Source organism: Pieris brassicae, chromosome 12 (genome assembly GCF_905147105.1).
Source record: "Pieris brassicae chromosome 12, ilPieBrab1.1, whole genome shotgun sequence".
Lineage (NCBI taxonomy): Eukaryota > Metazoa > Arthropoda > Insecta > Lepidoptera > Pieridae > Pieris > Pieris brassicae.
In genome coordinates, this window is record NC_059676.1 from 5012613 (window position 1) to 5033730 (window position 21118).

Sequence of the window (21118 nt, forward strand, 5' to 3'; positions counted from 1 at the left end):
ATTTGAATTTGAAATTCCTAACCAAAAAGGAGGTATTTGAGGTCAAAGTGGCCAGTACGACAAAACGCCAATTTCATATGTAAGGACCTAATATAAATCTCTTGATTTACCAAAGATAATTGCATTAATTGTCTTTGATTTTATAAACAACTATTTTTTTTATTGTCTTTGGTATTTTTACTCTGTCTGATTTTACTCGAGAGAAACTTTGTTTATTATAACACTGGATTCAAATTACTTATGAGATTAATCATCGAACCATCACAGAAGAAAATATTGAAGCAATATGATTCATTTCTTTTTATCGTTGTTCTTCTTATCTTTCTTATAATAAATACCGTCCAAGCCCTTGCCGAAAGGTGATTTTGAATTCGTTGTTAAATAAAACGATCCTCGGGCACTGAAATAAGAAATTTAATAGAATATTACGAAAATAATAAAAAGACAGAACAGAAAATTAACGTATTTTTCGATATAAGATAGAGAGTACTAAAAAGATAATAGATAATATATTATCATAATTTGAACGTTTTTCTTAAGTATATGTGTATGAATATAGAGTATAATATTTATAATACTTAGTTTTTGAGAAAAAATATCAAGAAGTCTAGATCGGAATTTGATGTGTTTTTCACCTATATCTAAAATGTTATTTAATTTTCAAGGTTAATACATAGGTACTCGTATTTAAGTCCGAGTTTTGCCCCCTATTTTATAAAAAAAAAGTTTTAGCAATCAATCACCAAAATAGTTACCTTGTATCACAGTTAGCTCCCATATATATCATTCCTGCTTCAGGAGATGCGTTTTCTCTAAACTTGTGATAGGACTCCGCTGGTGAGGCAGGAAAGGCTTCGGGATTTCGAACGGACTCTGCGTAAAACCTCCATGATCGCCAATGACTGCACAAGTCTGGAAATGCATGACCCATGGTAATATTGACTAACATAATATCAGAAACCATATTCGAGAACATCAAACAATTTTTTCTATATGAAGATTGACATATTTGATAAATTTAAACAACGATTGTGCCTTGAGGTACTTTTTAGAACGTACAAGGTTACCTATATGGTCGAATGGACTTTAGCCTAGTTGAAAGGTAAATACAAGTTGAAAAAAAAATAAGATACTCTATGGAATACGGGCCTTAAATCAAAATCAAAATTTATACCTAAGGTAGGTGAGTAAAAGTTTTCTATAATATTAATATAAATGATATTCCTTGGAGTAAATTGTCTTCAATTATTTATATAATCAAGGAATACAATCTTGCTAATACTGGTCATAATATAAGTACAATACTGTCATCATGCTCGTAGTTAAACATAGACTATCTACACTTACTATCTTCTGAGAGAGGTACAGGTGCAAATCTCGGGCAGCCTGGTTGTATACTCTTCCCACCATTAGGCCAGAAATCCACAGATCCTGTCCTCACTGGAGCTCCATACATTCCCGCATCTGTGTGTATAACATCTACGAACTCGGCATCTTTTTCTGCTATGTGTTCCATTAAAATCCCGTCGGGGTAAAATCCAGGGAATGCTGGATCTAAGGCAGTGACTCTGAAATTTTATTATAAATGTTAAAATATAAGTTGTCTATAGTTTATACTGTATACGCATATATTTGGTTTCTTATACTAATTAACTTATACATATTTTGATCTATTTTATACATTAAGAGTCATGGCAAATTTAAGAAATAAATTTCAATGTTTAATATATCGCGAAATCCAAGTTTTTTTTTATAATCTGTGGTAGTTTCCTGCACTGTAGGGCATGCCCAGGCTTGTGTTTTGGCGCCATCCGTATGTTTTTTGTTACTAAATTACCTACGTAACAATTTAGATATCCCGATATCTGACATCTTTCGGCTTTTACTACGTTGATAAATTTCAAAATAGCGAAGATATTTACTAGAAATTTATTAATGGCAATTTAAATATTATGATAAACAGACATGGTAAAAACCGGGTTTTGGAAAATACATAATTTTAAAGTTTTAAAACAAGAAGTTAATGTATAAATTAACGTTACCTTTTGACAGTGTTTCCATATCTATTTTTCAGCTCTCGTGCAATATAGCCGGCGACATGACTGCCTAGTGAGTGACCGATCAAATGTAGCTTCTCAACCGGCACACCGCCTTCTATTAATTTGTGGATCTGTTCAGCCACTGCTGCTCCTACCTGAAGACAATACAATAGAAATAAAACCATCTCCCTGTTTTGGATTAACGTTCTAGGTACTTGTTGGAACATGAGCCACTACGTTGCGTTATGCTCAGTCTCTCAACCCTGAGCTCTATTTCAAACAAGTTTAATTTCTTCAAGTTCTCTATTTCAACACAGCTATGTGGAAACAGCTGGTGTATTTCCGAACCATTCAACTTTGGATCTTTCAAGAAAGGCATACCAAATGAACAGGCCAGCTACGCACATGTGAGCCTTCTGGCGGTGTGTGTGTCCGTGGGCGACATCAGGTGAGTTCCTGCCCATTTTCCCCTTGTTCTATATATAAAACTAGAAATATACAGCGTTCGAATGGCATTCTATTTCTATGTTGACAATTAAAACATGATTCTATGGTGAAGGCAAACATCGTCAGGATAGCATGTCTTAAATCCAAAAATCGACGACATCTGTCAAGCTATAAAATACAACAATTATTAAGTATATGAATGCTATTTGAAGCCAAGACTGATATACAGTAGGTTGTAGCGCCACTAGACTGATATTTTAATTAGGAATCGACTCCTCTATAACATTAGCGATAGTTAGAATAAGCTTCCCTTACACAGGCAATTTAGATGTTATTAAATTTAAATGGCTATAATAATGCCTTTACAAGTACAAGTACAATTTTACGTATTCCGGACATTGTGTTTGTGTAAGTCCTAATCTCGGATTTGTCCGGTCTGAAGTCTCCTAAACAAGAAGCCATACACGTCGGCGAAACCAAAACAATAATTTTTCGGTGATATTCAAACCCAAGGGTTTCGCTCGACCATAATAGCCTTTTTTGACACATTAAAATAGTAAAAAACATGTTTGTGTATTTGTTATTCTTTCCAGACTGTTGAACCAAACAAAGCGACAAAAACATTATAATGAGCAAGATATTGCAGATAGATATTTTTTTATAACTTGTTTTATAACAATATGTAATAAACACGTACTTAACTTTAAAATCACTTCTGGTTTAATAAAAAACATTGTCTCATGCAATCCAAAAACAAGTTTTTTGTTTGCTGTAATAAAATATAATAATAAATATAAGGTACATATGTTTTAGAAATGCTTGGGTCAGATGGTATTTTAATTTTATTTAGCATTCATGGAAAAGCGGTGCTGTCAAATGCGGACTGCACAAAAGTCTTTAGATAAAATATTCTGAAGCTTTAAAATACACTTTGCATCGTATGTAGCATATTTTGTACAATAATTATGTTTCACGAATTTCAGTTATTAGTAATTGGGAATAATATGTTTTTTATAATGGTTTCTAATAGTTAATTATAATGTGATTTTTATCTAAGAATTAGAATGCATCAAAAATTTATTTTAGAACATGTTTGACAGCACTCAACGAGATAGAGCCTTAACCTTAACAACCTTTTTTTGTCTGGGCCTCAGATTTATGTACCTGTTTCGTGATCAGTTCATTATTTAAAGGGCAATTAGTATCTAGTAAACAGCTCTCTGTACATGTTTCACGCTTTTAACTTTATTGTTTCCAGAACATGCCGACTTCTTTACGATTTTTTCTTAACCGTACGAAATAGTGTAAATTACGCATATAGAAAGTCCGCTGATGGCACGCTCACAGGATAGTTCGAATTAAAATATGGGATCAAATATGCTAATTACTCCTTAGTGTTTCTGGCATTACCTTTTTAGTGTTTCTTGCTGCATTTACCAAATAAGATCCATGCGACATATTGGACCAGTCTACGAGTATAATGTTTGTGTCCGGCCTTGCATCTAAGTGGGCGCTAACCATGACCTGCAAGGAAAATCGAATGATTATTCAACATAAATTAAAATTGAGTCAAGACTTTAGTATTACAAAGGTTTTTCCATAACATAAGCAGTGTTGGCCTAGTGGCTTCAGCGTGCGACTCTCATCCCTGAGGTCGTAGGTTCGATCCCCGGCTGTGCAACAATGGATTTTCTTTCTATGTGCACATTTGACATTAGCTCGAACGGTGAAGGAAAACATCGTGAGAAAACCGGCTTGCCTTAGACCCAAAAAGTCGACGGCGTGCGTCAGGCACAGAAGGCTGAGCACCTATTATATTATTGCCTTTTCAATTCACAAACGATCATGAAACAGATCCAGAAATCTGAGGCCCAGACCAAAAAAAGGTTGTAGCGCCATTGATTTATATTTTTTCGTTAATTTTTCCATCTCATTTTATGATGGTTTAGATACTTGTAATTTTTTCCATTGAACGCAAAGTCACTTGTCAACAGAATTACATTTTACCTAATAGAAAAAAAACGATACGAAAGAAAACTCTGGCAGGCTATTATGGCGAATAAGAAAAATGCAAGAAAATTAAAAGCCAAGAAATTAACAGAGAATAAATACCTGTACACTCTCTTGTTGTGCGGTTTCGATGAATCCGTGAACGTATAAGACCGTCCGTTTGTCTTTATCAAAGCCTTTGACGTCCAACACACGATGCGCTTGTTCCAACGACATGTCGACGTATTCCTCGCATGTTGTACTAGAAATATAGTTAGATGTGGTTTGTTTGTGACGTTTCATTGGGTCGTTCAGGCTCTTGATAGTAACAATCTTTTACAATAATAATCTTAGGTATACGTTTATTAAGATTTTGCTTTGATTTTGATCTCGTGGCTAACTATTTTACAATTTGTAACAAATTTAAAAGCTTAAAATGAATATGCTAAGACCTGTGCAAAGTCTTAGGTCTTCACCACTTTTTGATACGCATTGAGAGATAAAATCGTAAAATTATTAGATTTTCCACTGTCAAAGGGATCGATCAAAGTTCGACGCACGACAAGTACATGTACAACTTCTATGAATTGTAACTATATTTTGAACATGTTTAAACTCATATGAAAGGAATAGCTATTATATATGTATAATGAATATCGGTGTAATAACGTTACTGTCAGCTGCATACGTTATGTTATTAAAGTAGGACACAAGGCTTATAAATTAACAACGTTAATGTTAAATCAAATACAAGTAATATTCTATCTTTCGTTTATGTATATTTTAGAAATGTCCTTATTTATTCACAAAAACATAAATATTCAAGTCAACAGGAATAGACATCTGTCGAAGTAGACATGGGGAGAAATTGGCTGTGCCAAAAATTTATCTGGAATTGTATAGGAAAAACACCTTTTGTATCAAGGTATATAATAATTTACCTACTAGTTTTTAAAAATGGACTTAATGTACTAGTGGCAGATTATGCGAACCATAGATTTGTACCATATCCTTGCACATATTATTAGTTATTATTACGGTTTTAAACTGATGCAGTTATAAACTTTTCTTTAACTTAAATCAGATTGCATAAAATAAAGTGGAAGTGTCAAATTGTTAAGGTTATCTTATTCATTATTATTATTATTTCATATTATTAGAGAAAACGTTTTGATACTATTATAAAAAAAAATCTATGGATATAGAGTACGGTAATAAATTAAGGTCTGTGGCAATTTAGCGCCAAAGTTATATAAGAAAATCAAATAGTCGTCCATAGTTTATGATTATATTATGATTTCAACAGAGAAAAAACATATATTGTCATGAACTATGTTTCACGTAATCCAAATTACGTAGTGGGCAAAGAGCAATTTTGAATAAAACAATGAATTTACATAGCAATTAACTATTGTACAATTTGTTGAAGTACTCACCCATTATAGACTCGAAGATAAATGTCTTCTATTCGATTAGTTCTGTCAGGGAGTACGCCTGAAAAAAAATCAAGATATTATTGAAAAAAAAATTTCCTTCCATTTTAGATGGACTTTGAGGTATGTGGAATTTTGAAGAATGAGGCATTTCATCTATTCTGAACACTCCGTGATAAATGCGGTAAAAGATGCAGAAATACCTTAGCCAGGTGTAGGCATGGGTCGACAATTCTAACCGCTCTATGTTGAATACGGTCAAGTGGTTAGAATTGGTACTAGGAGCTACCACGCAGAGGCAAGAATAGTTCTCCATGTCGGGCTGAATTTGTGCTTTATAGTGTTGTAAGTGGTGGGCGGGAGTTATGTACTGTTCCGCCTTGCTGAGCACACTGAGCTTTTCAGAGGCTAATTTAACCTTCTCTTCCAAATGACCGCGAACGCTTAGTATTCCGATGATAGTTGTGGCTTTAAGGAGAGAGTCTTCGAAGAGAGGAGTAGCGACAAAGGATGCTTTTTAATTGGAAAACGCGGAAATTTATGTCTTCTTTGAGTTAAATTAGACTAGTATTCGTCGACCCCAGTCCGAGACTCCATGTAACAGAGTTTCGTCACAGACAGAGAGACATAAGTTTGTTCCGATACTGATCGACAGCTGCTCATGAACATGATTGCCAGTGTAGTGAGTACCTCCAGTGCTATCGTTGGCATAGCAATTAATGATACTCAGTTGCGGCATATGATTGATATGCATAAGAAACATGATAGGACACAACCCTGTGGGCGTGGATGACAACTTTCATGCTGCAGTCGGCCAGCCAGTCGCATAAGTTATCAGAGCACATAGGCTGGAAGCTTCGAGAGACGCGCTTTATGCCACACCCGTTCGAAGGCTTACGCTATATCCAAACCAACCGCTAGCGGCTTCCCTTGAACTCAATTACTGCTGACCATCTATGTGTAAGGTGTACATGGTCACCAGCACATCGACCACGAACCCCCATAATTTTTATCCAATGGTTTAAAAATAAATTGTATAGAATGCTGTTTATAGATATTATCATAATATAGTACCAATGTATACTGCACCTCACCTTTAATATCTCTATCGCCACCACCATATATTTCACATAGATATAACATAAATAAAATATATATACAAAACATTTTGATTTGAATCTTTGTCTATACTTGTGTAACAATAGACTGTCTTTTACTTGTTTCAAAAGGAAAATGACTTTTTGTTCTATGATTTGGTAATTTTAATGTATTATATGTATATTAACCTTGCGTGTCAGTCATTGTGGTTTAAAGGTTGGATTACGGACGTATGTTATTACGTTGTTACGAAAAACTATTAGACTTATAGTCTTTTATATTCCCTATATTTATTTATCATATGATTATCTTTAGTAGGTTTAAAATAAAATATAATTAGTTAATTAAGAGAAATAGTTTTAACGAAGTAAAATGCATTTAAATTTCACAGCACCGAACGTTTTGTTCATCACACAAGCCAGTGATAATTTTTTGTTCCCGTTTTATTTTAATAACAACCGAATTTAATATATTATTTACTGTATAACAAAATTAGCATTACATATTCGCTTAAAAGCTACGACTGTACGTATGAAAGAATTCCATAGCACCTTGGATTTTAAATAATATCTATTATGTATTTTTTTAAACGATACACTCAGAACCGATCTCTTAGTGACATAGATTGTATTCTAAATTTAAAACTCACCTACATATAAAGATCTATACATTCTTAGTTCAAAGTATTAGTGGCGCCAAAATTAAATTATGCCACAGAGTATAAACTACAATACTTAAGAATAGACTATAGAAATTTCGCGCCTTCTAAAATGAATTTCATCATATCCCGTATTTGAATATTTATTGTATTAGTAAACAGTATTGTTTTTTATTATGAATTAATTATGTTGTACAGTCATAGAGTAAAGATGCATTTTGTGGAGGTAGTTGTTGTGATATGGTATAGACTTTGAATTATCAGCCTTGAATAACCTTTTTTGTCAATTAATTCGTAAAACCAAAGGCCAGTTGTTACTTTTAATGAGCCGTCGCTTGCGGAAGCATTTTTAGATTTACATATGAAGTACATATATTATAATTAGGTACGCAATGATATTTTTAAATTACTAGGATGATTGGTTAATTCTCGTTCCTGATTAGAAACCTGGACTGGCGATGACAAATGTACAAATAACTATTAACTATTTTTTTTGGTAACTCAATGTTATTTATTTTCAAGTATTTGAAATTGGCCTTCCGAAACTATATTTTATATTGATATAGCTAAGAAATAAGAAATAAAGGTGCAAAATAATGTGTAAAAATGTAATATTTATTTTATCTTGTTTCTTTAAGTAAGCACACTAGGTTTCATGAAAAAAAAAATTGTACCAAGGAAATCTTTAATTCCTTTTGTCTATAACTTTGATCATATAAATCTTGCTCTGACTAAATTACCATACTTAATTTATCTTATCTACTTTTTCTTATCTATAGGGCAGCGTTATGTGACAGTGATCTGTAATAGATAACAAAATGCAGTCGTGACAATATGTTCAAATAAAAAAAATAGAGATTAATTTAGTTCAGTTACTCTATGTATTTTTATTATTTTCAATGTAATGATTAGATATCATGAATCACTGAACATTTTATTTTATGGACAAGAAGGGATCCATAACCTATAGATCTATTTAAAAATGGAATGGGCTTCTTTTAGGAGGCCTAGACCTTTGCATGTATAATATCACTGTATTCTTGATCCTTCGCCGGAAACCGTGTGTGTATAGTGTGATTTGAAGACGTAATTTACCTCAAGAAGTTGTCTGCTAACTGTATAAAATTATGATTAATTACAAAAACATTTAAAATGCTGTAAATAAATAAATTTCCACCATGAATGGTGCAAACGCGTATCTTAATAAAAAACTTTTGCACAATCTTGCCAGCTTCCTTACGATGGTTAACTCCAACGTATTAACAGAGTTCGCGCACAAAAAAAGCACATTTATAGGTGAACAACATATTTCATGGACGTCGTGGACTAAGTCGCGCAATTAAACCACCACAGATCATAGTTTTGCTTTGGCTCCAAACTGTTTGTATAAAAGTTCCAAGAATTATTCCAACGTGGTTTTTCCAAGAATTCACTTCAAGGTTGGGTTTCTTTTTTTATGGTATTAATACAATTCAATCAATTTGGATCTTAAAACATTATTCAATACTTAGTTTATTTAATCCATTTTAATAAATGTAATATCAAGCGAAACGTATTGAAAGTATTTGTACCATCTATTAGAAAATGATACCGCCTACTTCTACCGTCTTCCTTTATTTCTTCCCAGAGAAAACAGATTTAAATCTGTTGGCTCTCACTGCCCTCAGTGGCATACAGGACTTCAAGTTCAACTTGAGTGTGACTGTGACCTCAAAACAGTGCCGTTTATTAACTTTCTAGTTACTCTACAAATAGTATTAGTCAATTTTTTTACCAATAACTTTAATACATTAAGCTAAGCGATGTCTTCCTTCCTCCTCCTGCCATATAAGTCCCTTAAATTTATCAATGTGATTCAATTTGAACGCATATAACAAGAATGTCATATGCGTTGCATATGAATAATGACACATTTTCGTACACCAACACGGCGGTTTTAGGTAATTCAGTCGAAGAAGCACTTACAATTAAACAACCTATTAGATTCGACATCTGTTATACCAATAAAATCTGAATCTGTAAATTCTAAATCTTATTAAGCGGGGCGAAGGCCTACATGAAAAAGATAAAATGATTTTAGATATTGTTGAAGTGAAACTTCTTTGTCGTTGTTGGAAAAAAAATTACCGTCACATGTTTCAGTTACTCGTCACATTTTTCCATTACGCGCCATCTTTTTCTTGTCCCTACCACGGTTGATTCGAAGAGATTCGAAGCCCTTAATAACAAAAACATATAATAATCTTAACAATGATAGTAATAATTCTATTACAATTAATGAAATTCTGTAATAATCTTAGTAGGTAGTAATCAGGTAAAATTAAATAGTTGTATTATTTGTATTCATGTCTATGATAATAAAAGCCTTTTGTTAAACTTTATCTAATTTAACTTTATTTAACCAATTTCTATAAGTTGCATATAGTAGATCATTTTCCGAAAAATAAGGTCATAAAGAAGTTTCACTTATTACGTGTGTACGCTAGTACACGCACACATCTTTTTAAAAACTACGATTAAAATGTTGAACCACCACAGTGCCGCAATATAGGCAACTTTACAATTTCAATGACTGTGTTTATGTAGGTCAGAAAGTCAAGTGTGCCTTTATAGTTAAATAATGTGTAAGAAAATATGTTTATATAAGAGCATATTTTTAATTTAATTGCAAGTCATATGCCAGTGCAAGAGAATAGGGAGTAAAAAATAGGGGTTTGTAAGTTGGTGTATTACACATGCTAATACTATCTGTATAATATTGTCATACAAACGTTTTTTATTTGTTTTATTGAAACTATCTCTATTATTGAAAAGCTTCTAAAAACGATGCTACAATATGCAAAAAAATATACCTTAATTTCTTTTTGTATGACAATATTATAAAAGCTAATAATTTAAAAGGAAAATGTTAAATAATCTTGTTTTATACTTTACTAGTTTCCTTGGTCAAAGACAGCTAAACAGTGCATAAAAGTTATATGTGATATATATTACAAAAACGATACATTTATTGATACTGTGTATACGTAATTTTAATAGTTTTTATAATATTTTTATGAAACCCTTGAATAATTATAAAATAAACGAAAATTATACTTAATTTGACTTTTGTTTAATTACCTTTTGTCGTAAACAGTGAACATATAGCTGCCCGGGGAACAAATTCGTAAAGAACTATAACGTCTGCTTTAATGTTTTCTCATTTTTGGCTTCCTTGGTTAGGTGTAACTGTTATTTTTTTCTAAATCTTGTTTCTGAATAATTCTAAATAAAGAATTTTGTGGACAGTGTTAGCAATACTCGTTATAACAACTAATTACTAATAAACTAATTTTACTTTCCTGAAATAGAAAGCAACAACCATAAACATTTAGTTTAGATTGTAACTCTACCAAATAATCATTAAGTTAATGCGAAAGTTAAAAACAAGGAAAGAGTAGTAATAATATATGTCTATATATGCTTATTAAATTCTAGACTTTCGTCAAAATTACCGTCGTAATGTGGTGGTTACGTGTGTCGTCGTATTTTTAAACTATTTACACTAAAAACATAACTACAATATTTAAATCGTGGAATAGGAAAACAAAATTAGCTTTAATTTGATATATTTATATATGTAATGTACTTAGTATCCTAGTAATACCAGCATTACCTTCTTTTCTTTTTCCTGAAAAAATAAAGATTTGGGGTAAGCGATATATATATAGAAGAAAACTGCTATTTATATAAGGGTGAAGTAAAAGTTCTAAACATATTTTTGAATAATTTTCTTATTACTATTGAAGTGAAACTTCTTTATCGGCGTTGTAAAATATTTCGTCACATTTTTCGGTTACGCGTCACATTATTCCGTTACGCGTCATATTTTTCCGTTACGCGCCACGGTTGATTCGAAGACATAAATAACAAAAATATATAATAACGATAACAATGATAGTAATAATTCTATTACAATTAATGAAATTCTATAATATCTTTTTTTCTACAAATGCTATTCAAATATTATGTATTCGTGCATGTTGCATATTAAACGCTCCATTTTTCCATTGAGAAATTACTGTTTTATTACGCTAACGTAATAAAGTTAGAAGTTAGTTAATTAAAGAACATGGCAAGACTTACTTACTATTTTGTCAATTCTTACTTTCTTGATATTACTCGCAATATTCATCAGTTTCATAAATGTTTCTACCAAAACGTATACACCGAATCACAGCTGGATTTTAAATCAACATACAGTAGTAGACAAGTGAGTTAATTGGAGCTGATTGCGTCATAAAACATTACAATGAATCAATAAGACCAAGGAGAATCAATTATGGAACTATTAGTATGATGTTGTATATATAGCAAGTGTCTCGCGAGAGTTTCGCACATGCATCATGAGCTTGCTATAGTAAAATAGTTCATTCATAATAAACACGATCTAACCCAAAGTGATTTTCAAAGTTAATTTGCTAAATAAATCGAAGTGCCTAGTGTGAAATGCTACATGTATATCAACCGTACAAATGTTATTTTGCTTCGTCTTGATCGCTATAACATTTCTCTGTTGATATTTTTTTTATTGTTCGCATAAATATCAATTTTATAAATTAAATCTCTGAAGTTTGTTTCTTTTTGGCGTATTGCTTCAATGTTAGGTTAGGTTAGGAGCATGGTGTATTGGTTGGAGCTCCTTAGATGCTTACAACCTTACGCCATTTCGATTATAGAGTGGTGAGGTGAGCTGGAGTATCTTATCAGTCTTCTGTATGTCTAGGCCTAGGCCAAACTTATTCGTATCTAAACGTGCAGCAGTTTTCCATAACTTTGCACTCACAATACTGTTTTTTTAGCTTTAGCTGAATTCATAACTCATCCAGACGGGATTTCCTCGGGACTGTTACGTCATTATCGTATTTATAACATGGGATAAAAATAAACGAGACCTCGAATCTATTTTTAGTCTATGGTTAGCAAATGTATTTATGAAAGCATTATAAAATGAATTACCACAAGTCGCTGAAAAGAAATCGAAATGTCGTGTTATCCTAATATTATTCAGATAAAGATGTGTTAAGCAATCTGTACAGTTATTATAAATTGTTTCCGGTAAAAGATAAATTGTATCGACAATTTTCGTTAATTAAAAAAATGTGTTTTGTTTATCAGACTAACAAAATGAAACATAGTTTAACTAATCCAAACTCAAACTAAAGTTGTAAACGGTAGATAAAATTCCTGATAAGGGGTTAAGCACTCGAGGCCTAAAGAATATAATTGCTAGAGTTCATCGATGTGGAACTACTATGCCCTTCATTTATGTTATATTTTTATTTTCTATTCATAAATTCAAATAAATCGTGATGTATATTCTTGTTTGCTATGTATAATAATTATTATAGGTCGGATTTTCTTCAAACGCTTGCTTGTTTAGGAGGTTTAAATTCAAATTTCCTGTTTTTAATTCTTTCAAGGCCGAAACGGTATTTTTTTATCTTATCTATGGCATTGACCGTTAACCAATATGGTTTTGCATTACCTGTCAATCCCACGTGTTCCGGAAGTAGCCGAGTGGGAACGTACACAAATATACACACAAATTCTAAGCCGGCACAACAATGCTTTTTGCTGCCAAAACCAATGACCGTAGCAGCCGCATTCTTTAACATTAAATAAAATACAGGTACATTTCTATTTCAATTTATAATACTTTACATTTAAAAGAAATGTTCAATGACCGAGATAAACAAAACTGTTGATTTAAATTTTCGAATTCAGGTAAAAATAAAAGCCATTTTAATAAGATTATATTTTACATTTAGTAATATCCAAGTAATTCTTACCTGTTCCCCACCAGTACTTTTTCCAACTAACAGATACAGCACGGAACATTGCGTTATACACAACGTGTGCACGCAACAACGCGTGGCGTTCGACTGACTTTATACAAATAACATACCATACAAACTGGTATATGAAAAGTGAAAAACTGTTGCGGAATGACTAATTAATTAGTAATAACTAGTTCGCGGCTGCGTTGCGTTAAAATTATTACTTCCCTCTGTTTTAACACGTTAGTAGCAAAGCCTTTTCGCTCCCTTATTCAATTAATCTCTAATTAGAGACGCCCTCAAGGCTCTTAGCGTCAAGAGCTCACATTGCCTGTCACGAAAGCAAATGGAAATCTGACATCTCGATACTTGAATGAGGCCAATTGTATCGCAATATAGGTCAACGATGTACACAGGTATGTATTAGGCATTTGACATAATTAATTGGTATTCTATTGGACAACTCTAAACATGTATAATTAGTGGTAAATTACAGGTTTTTAATACGGCGTTTAAGAATTATGCAAACATTAAAATGTTTAATTTATACAAAAGTTTTATTTTGATATATTAAAAAGTTACGGGGATAAACTAGTCCTATCCTATTGCCTAAATAGTTAATATATGTCATGTTTACAAAATAAATAAATAAGAATATAATAATAGGTGTTTTTGTGATATATTAAAACCAAATGAATAGGCAAAGTACACATTTCTTTTAAATTGTTTATTTCCGAAAATCAAATTTAGACGCTAAACATATGGAATCGAGTGAAGTGCGGCAAAGTCTGAGGCAAAGAGCTAATTGAGAGTTATCAAACATAATTGATTACTATTAAAAATAAAAAAGCCTTTTAATTCTTACTTATAAAACAAGAAGTTAGATTAAGTTAGTAAATCTAATAATTGTAATCTAATAAAAAACTAATAATAACACTACTACTAACAAAACTAATAATTGTATGTTGATTACATACAAGTATTAGCTTGCAAGTTTGTATTCTAAATTTATTTGTGTTAGTTTTTTCTTAACTTTACTATTAAACTATTATTCTTCATTATGTAAGGACTCCTCTGTAGGTGAAGGCCTCCTCCAAAGATAGCCAGTCCTCTCTAGATTGGGCTACTTGAATCCAGCTGGAACCAGCTATTTTTATAATGTCGTCTTCCCAGATAGCCACAGGTCTACCTCTCTTTCTTTTTCGCTGTGGACCCGCCCATGTGGTCACCGTTTTCGTCCATCTCTTGTCACGTAGACGCGCCACACCAGCCCACCTCTATTTTAATGACTGAGCGTGTTCTAATCCATTCCTTACCTTGGTTATGTTTCTAATTTTGGTGTGGCTTATTTTTTGAATCTTTCTAATGTTCAGAATACTGCGTTCTTTACCCCGCTGACATGCAATTATTTTATTATTTGTTAAATTTCCATGTTTGGCGAGCATACGTACGGCACCGTATTAGGCACGAGTTTAGTACTTTAGTTTTAACTTTGATCGGCATGCTGCGTTTGAATATGTCCTTCATTGTACAGTATTTGTTCCAGGTAAGCTGTGTCCTACGTTCTAGTTCTTGATCATTATTATTGTGGTGTAAGCTTATTTGTTTACCCAGGTATATGTCTATCTGTCTGTCTGGTTCTAGTTTAGATTTCTTTTCCTGTTTCAGATAAGAGAACCAAGTCGTCTGCAAACCTTAGGTGGCTTAGGTAGGCATCTATAATTTTATTTTTATATTTTATTTATTACTATTACTTTTGTTTAATTTCTAAGAAGTCTACTGAACCGATTTTCATTGTGCATTACCTATACAATTTAATAAAGACATCATACTATACAATTTATTGTTATTCTATAAGACACAACTTCAGACATCTTGCACTGTTTATTTATTTATTAAAGTTTACCACATCATAAATAGTACTAAATCTACTGCATATTTTACAAAATCTTTCATCTAAAATGTATAATTGAATTAAACATAAGTGTTTCAAAGAAAATTAAAAATAAAATAAGCACACAATAACATTAACAGAAATTTTGGTAAAGTAGAAAAACTAATAGAAATAAACAAAAATAATCAGAAAAACAACGAATTAGGTTCGAGATAGGCACCCAACAATGCGCTCTCTGTAACCGATCAGCTACTACCGCTACTACCGAATAGCTGCGGATAAGCACTCTTCAATCCGTTAAAATCGCGAAGAATTGGAAAGAGAGGTGCTTGGACTCCTAGGTTGGTTTGGTTTCTGTTCTAATAACAATACAGTATGATCGTTTTATGTCGTTTCTAGAAAACTGAGTGTACTGTATAACATAAGTTGTTATTTCATCGTTCACGTTCCTCCAAAAACACACAACATTAGTAGTCGATTTTTAACTGATTAGTAATTTTTAACAACGAAATTTAATGATTATACGAGTTGATATTGGTAACGTATTAATAAATCAACATCATCCTCTTTATTTAATCCATTTTGGACGTAGTCCTTCTCCATTATCCTCCAGCACCTACGCGTTGCACAGGCCTTTCTGTATCCAGTGGGAGACAAGCTCCTTGATGATGTCGTTATTAGTCCACCTAGTCGATGAGCGCCGAGTCGCCAAGGACCCAACGGACCCAACGCTATGTGGCCGGCCTACTGATTTTTAAATAAATAAGTAAAATTAAGAGGAATGTTTTGACCTTTTACAAGTACAACGGAGGTTTTTGGTTTCGATTTCATGGGAATATAAATAGCTGATAAAACTAGTTACGGCTAGAAAATTATGCATAACGCAGAGAGATGCGTTTGTCCCAAATTCAATTTTATCCCCAGGAAATGTAAAGGTTCATGAAAAGTAAATTGATAGTGTATCAGTAGATTAAATAAAATTTCTTTTGCAATACCAAAAGTTACAATTCAGAAATCAACGCCATAGCGGCATTCGCCTACAATAAAATAACTACTATTTAAAAGTCATGATATTTACACATCAACAAACTAGATGGCGTATTTAAAAAAAACTATAACAGACACTTAAAGCATTACCCAGTATAATATTTAGATTTTAATGTATGTATTAACGTGATACATACAACTGTCAGACTTGACATCTGATTATCATTTCCTTTTGAATTCCAAGTCGATTTTATGTTTTATAATTTAGACGACATTTAGAATTTGTAACAAAATATTAGATGAAAATATTTATAAAGTCTTCATTAAAAGGTCAGTAGTTATAATTAAATATACTGAAATACATGCGGAAGTTGGAATAAAATAAAACTAACTAAAATGTAACAAGTTGTATACAATATACTATAGATGGCGCTGATCTCAAAAAGGTAGTGTACATTTAAAATAGGATAAGTATATAATAAGAATGTTTACTACATTCTATTGTAAAAGAAAAGGGGTTTTAATTAGTACTAATACTTGCTCGTTGGAATGTTACGTTAACTACGTTAAATTAATTTTAGAGCTGATTCATTTTAATAATTTATGGAAAATTTTAAGCCATTTCAACCTTTTGTATTCAATGTCTTCTATACTCGGGCAGACGAGATTTAGTTCGGGTATAAGTTCTCAGGCGTTGTATTCAGGATCCGTAGGTTGCAGTTATACAATTGGAATTCCTTAACCAAGGAATGTCAGTAATTTTTACGTCATATTTTATAGTAATACCACGATTGCTGGAAAGCTTATAAAACTCGGAACATATATTTTGTTTCAATTTAGTAAATATTAAATAAAAGAGAATTGTAAAAAATATAATATCCGAGAACAATAGGCAATGCTAGGATATCAGGAATAATTTCTGTTTACTTAGTACCGTTTTATGGAGCACCGGGTCCACTAAATCGTAGGATAATATCCTATCTCATACGTGCAGGAGTTAAGCCTAGATTTAGTTTCGATTTAAACATACAGGAGGTAAACCTTAATAAACTTTTTCCGTAAATTTTTCTTGACTAAAGGTCCTTTATCAAACATTTATTTAATGAGTCTAACCATATCGTTGATTTATCTAAATTCCATAGGTACCTTCTAAAATTAAATCTCTCAATATAGATTATGTTGCTAAAAACTGACTTGTGTACAAAAGAGAAATATTAGTGAAATTAAAAGGGTGCAATTAGATAACACTTTATTGAATAAGCTTTTAAATGAACCACAAATAAGTTGCCCAGTACCGATACAGTACAAATACTATAAGTGACTTTAAGGTTTTTTCCTATTAAAAATATGAGCGCGATGAAATTTTGTTCACCATGCATAATCTGACCAAGTTACGTGCCGAGACTATAACATAAGCACAATTTATAATTTGTAACAAACTGCAACTCAACTCTAAACTGCGCAATAGAAATTTAAACAATAGTTAATTTATTTAATACCTATTTATATTTAATAATAATATGTATTAAGTTTGTTTGCCTCATCACAGTATTGCATTTTACAGGTAATACCATCTCCTCACGATGATTTGGTGCCTATAAAAGATCTTTAGAAGTCTGTGGTAACAGGTCAACAGTCATTCAAAGAGATGACTATACACTACGATTAAACTAAAGTAACACATGAACCAGAAGATAGCAATAAACCTCGCCAAAACCATGTTTATGGTGGTTTTTAGAAAAGAATACTTGAACCCAACAATCTCGGTGGCAGGTGCTATTTTGGAGAGAGTCACTAAATACAAGTACCTAGACACATGGGTGACTGAGGCATGGGAATCTAAAATTAAAGTGAAGACCCGAATAGAAATTGGTCGTTAATCCTTCAACCAAATGAGAAAGGTACTCTGCAACAAAGACATCAGTTTACACCTCCGAAGTAGGATGCTTCAATGTTACATCTGGCCGGTTGTAATATATGGTTGTGAAGTTTGGACCTTGAAGGAGGCAACCATTAAGAAACTCGGCGCCTTTGAAATGTGGTGTTACCGGAGAATGCTGAGGATAAGCTGGATACATAGAGCCACGAATGAAAAGTTCTTATGCGCGCCAAACGATCCCGAGAACTCACTTTGAGCATTAAAAAGAAGAAGATAAATTACTTGGGACATGTGCTTCGACACGAACGGTACTGACTTCTTCAAGTCATCATTATGGGCAAGGTCGAGGGAAAAGACGTGCTGGCAGAAGGAGGAACTCATGGCTCCGCAATATCAGAGAATGGACGGGAGTGGCCAGCGTAGAACAGCTTGGCGAAGAATAAGAAGTAGTATGACGAGCTGATCGCCAACTTCCAGTAGCGGAGAGGTACTACAAGAAGAAGAAGAACAAACAGAATAAAAAAAAAACTAAAGCATGAGTGGCGTGAGAATATGTGTGAGGGTGTGTGAATTAAAAGCATTTGTAAGATTTTAATTTAATTTAAAGTCTATCTTAAATAGCCTTTCTATGGATAATACATGTAACACTTTCTGTTGCATCATAATCAAGGTTTAAAAAAAATAGAAATACCGGTAAGTTTGTGTAAACATACATTTATACAATATGAAGGTAAGCAATACAGTCTAGGTCTAGCATATAACACAATGCCAATGACGGAAACAAGCAAATGCGAATGTTATGATACAGAACACATGCGTGCTCTCCTGTCTAAATTATGGCTGTCAATCTTAGTCAGTTACGGTGAAAACTAATAGTTTTCCAAGGAAACATATAGAGAAGTATACTGTTCGCGCTAAATCGGTGTCAATCAGAGAAGCATGACAATAGAACGAACAAATTCTACTATGATAAAACCGGCGAATAATAAATATTCCAAAAGCATAAATCTTTTGTAACTTCTATTTCTGTTCAAACTAATTCAAAACGTCCTTTATGTTATAGTAAAATTCACGATCAGTTATACAGTTGTCCAGACTTTTAAAATTAAATGCAAAAGAACGATTCAATATCATTAAAAAACTGAATTATTGCGTAAAATGTTTAAGCGTAAAACATAAAACCACCAATTAAGTTGTAAAACTTACACTTCCAATACGCACAATACATCGCTGCATTTTTCGTCAAATCCCAGTTTATTTGAAAAACAGGCGAAACCGTTCGAACCTGTTATCGATGGACTCCGATCAAACGCTCGAACCATTGAGTCGCGTTGTGCGCGTGTCACATCTGGCTCCTTAGACGAACCTAATAACATTCACGCGCCGATTTCTTTATGTTTATTGTAGAACGAAGATACTTTGACATAACAACCGTCAACGGTTTTACTAGGTACTGCCCGCGTATGTACTTTTGATACGCGTGGCATATTTTGCGTTGTCTTATAGACAGACAAGGCTCCCAAAATCATTTTATAACAACTGAGTGTTGTACAAAGTTACTATTAAATTACAATAAGTTTTCCGAACCTATGTATGTGAACGGGTTTATTTACTGTTTTTTTTACGCGACAGCCGAACCAGCGCATATTATTTCACCTAGGGAAGGAAGCATCCTGGATATAGCTTCCGGATACCCAGGCCCACACATATACTAAACATAAAATTACGCGACAGGATGACTACAAAAATACGGAAAAAGACAAAAGTAAATGACGTTCTACAAAAATCAAAAAAGAGAAATGGACAAAATATGTATTAGGATGGTATCCAAGAGAAGGCAAAAGGAAGTAGGGACGTCAATTAAAAATATGGGCAGGTGGTTAGCCAAACGTTGGAGCAGGCTAGCCAAGATAGAGCAGAATAGGCCAAAATACGGGGAGACCTTTGAATTAAGGCCATTTGACTAAAAACTGACTGCAAATAAAATGATAATATTTTTTTCATAATCAACTGTCAGAGAATAAAGGCTATATTTATACTATGTATATACTACACATCCCAAGTAAAATATAACGTGACTAAAATTAGTAAAAATATGGCTTGGAAGGTTTGAAGGTGTATTGTTAAACGGAGCATCCTCGACGAGCCCAGCTGAGCCCAGATGACGCGCCTGATGTCAAGATGTTGTAAACACTTCAATAGTGCGATTCTATGTATGTACTGATTGTATTCTCAGGGATATGCCTTATGTATCGAAAGTTTAGGGTAAAGTAAAGAAGTAGTTTAGGTAAAGAAATTGTGTTACTTAGCCAGATGAATTATATCAATTTATTAATATTTCATTCACTGTGAAGGTTGTAATTATTTCGTGGTATATTATGCGCTATGTATAAATAATAGTGTTAAATTTGGAATAATACTTTATTTATTTAAATACTAAAATAATAGCTAATATTTTACAAATCTTAATATCTTATCTTAATAGTTGTTTTATCGTAACATTATTTGAGAAGAGTGATGGAGCTTAGTCGAATTAAAACCAAGTCAATAAATAAGGATACGTTCCTTTAGTATTTAGACGATAAATTCCGCTTCTGTAAAGAAAATAATATCATAATTATTTTATAAAATAAATAAATTCATAAATAATAATTATTAATAAATATAGCTGTTGAACGCTTAGTCCTTATCATTTGTCGTCGTGACCTTCAAAACGTTTTAACACTTTCTATATTTTATACACTTATTAATGACACCATAGTAACAACAATTATAGTTTATATTAACATTATTAATTGCGTTTTTTTAAAGTTTTATATGAAGATACAAGTTAAACTCAAAAGTATTTAAGTAATAGAATTCAAAAAATCTAATT

The 21118-nt window shown here is 32.5% G+C and overlaps 1 protein-coding gene across 2 annotated transcripts; it reads right to left on the reverse strand.

Moving 5' to 3' along the window:
- Window positions 1-13575, reverse strand: LOC123717541 (pancreatic lipase-related protein 2-like). Of its 2 annotated transcripts, none has more exons than XM_045673588.1 (8): window positions 13496-13575; window positions 5912-5969; window positions 4599-4737; window positions 3897-4010; window positions 2043-2194; window positions 1348-1568; window positions 756-912; window positions 1-400 (listed from the first exon to the last, which is right to left on the reverse strand). In XM_045673588.1, the coding sequence occupies exons 1-8, from the start codon at window positions 13542-13544 to the stop codon at window positions 292-294; spliced, it is 999 nt and encodes a 332-aa protein (XP_045529544.1). In that variant the 5' UTR covers window positions 13545-13575; the 3' UTR covers window positions 1-291. The 2 variants fall into 2 exon arrangements, with proteins under 2 accessions (XP_045529544.1, XP_045529543.1); XM_045673587.1 differs by lacking the exon at window positions 13496-13575 and adding an exon at window positions 7003-7125.
- Window positions 13576-21118: the final 7543 nt, after the last annotated feature.

Bases quoted from the DNA above. Each gene is read 5' to 3' on its own strand.
- LOC123717541 (XM_045673587.1), bottom strand. From the start codon at position 7,075: ATGTTTTGTATATATATTTTATTTATGTTATATCTATGTGAAATATAT. The intron at 5,970-7,002 runs GTGAGGTGCAGT...ATTTTTTTTCAG, and splicing joins TGGCGATAGAGATATTAAAG to GCGTACTCCCTGACAGAACT. The intron at 1,569-2,042 runs GTAACGTTAATT...ATAAAATTTCAG, and splicing joins TATGGAAACACTGTCAAAAG to AGTCACTGCCTTAGATCCAG.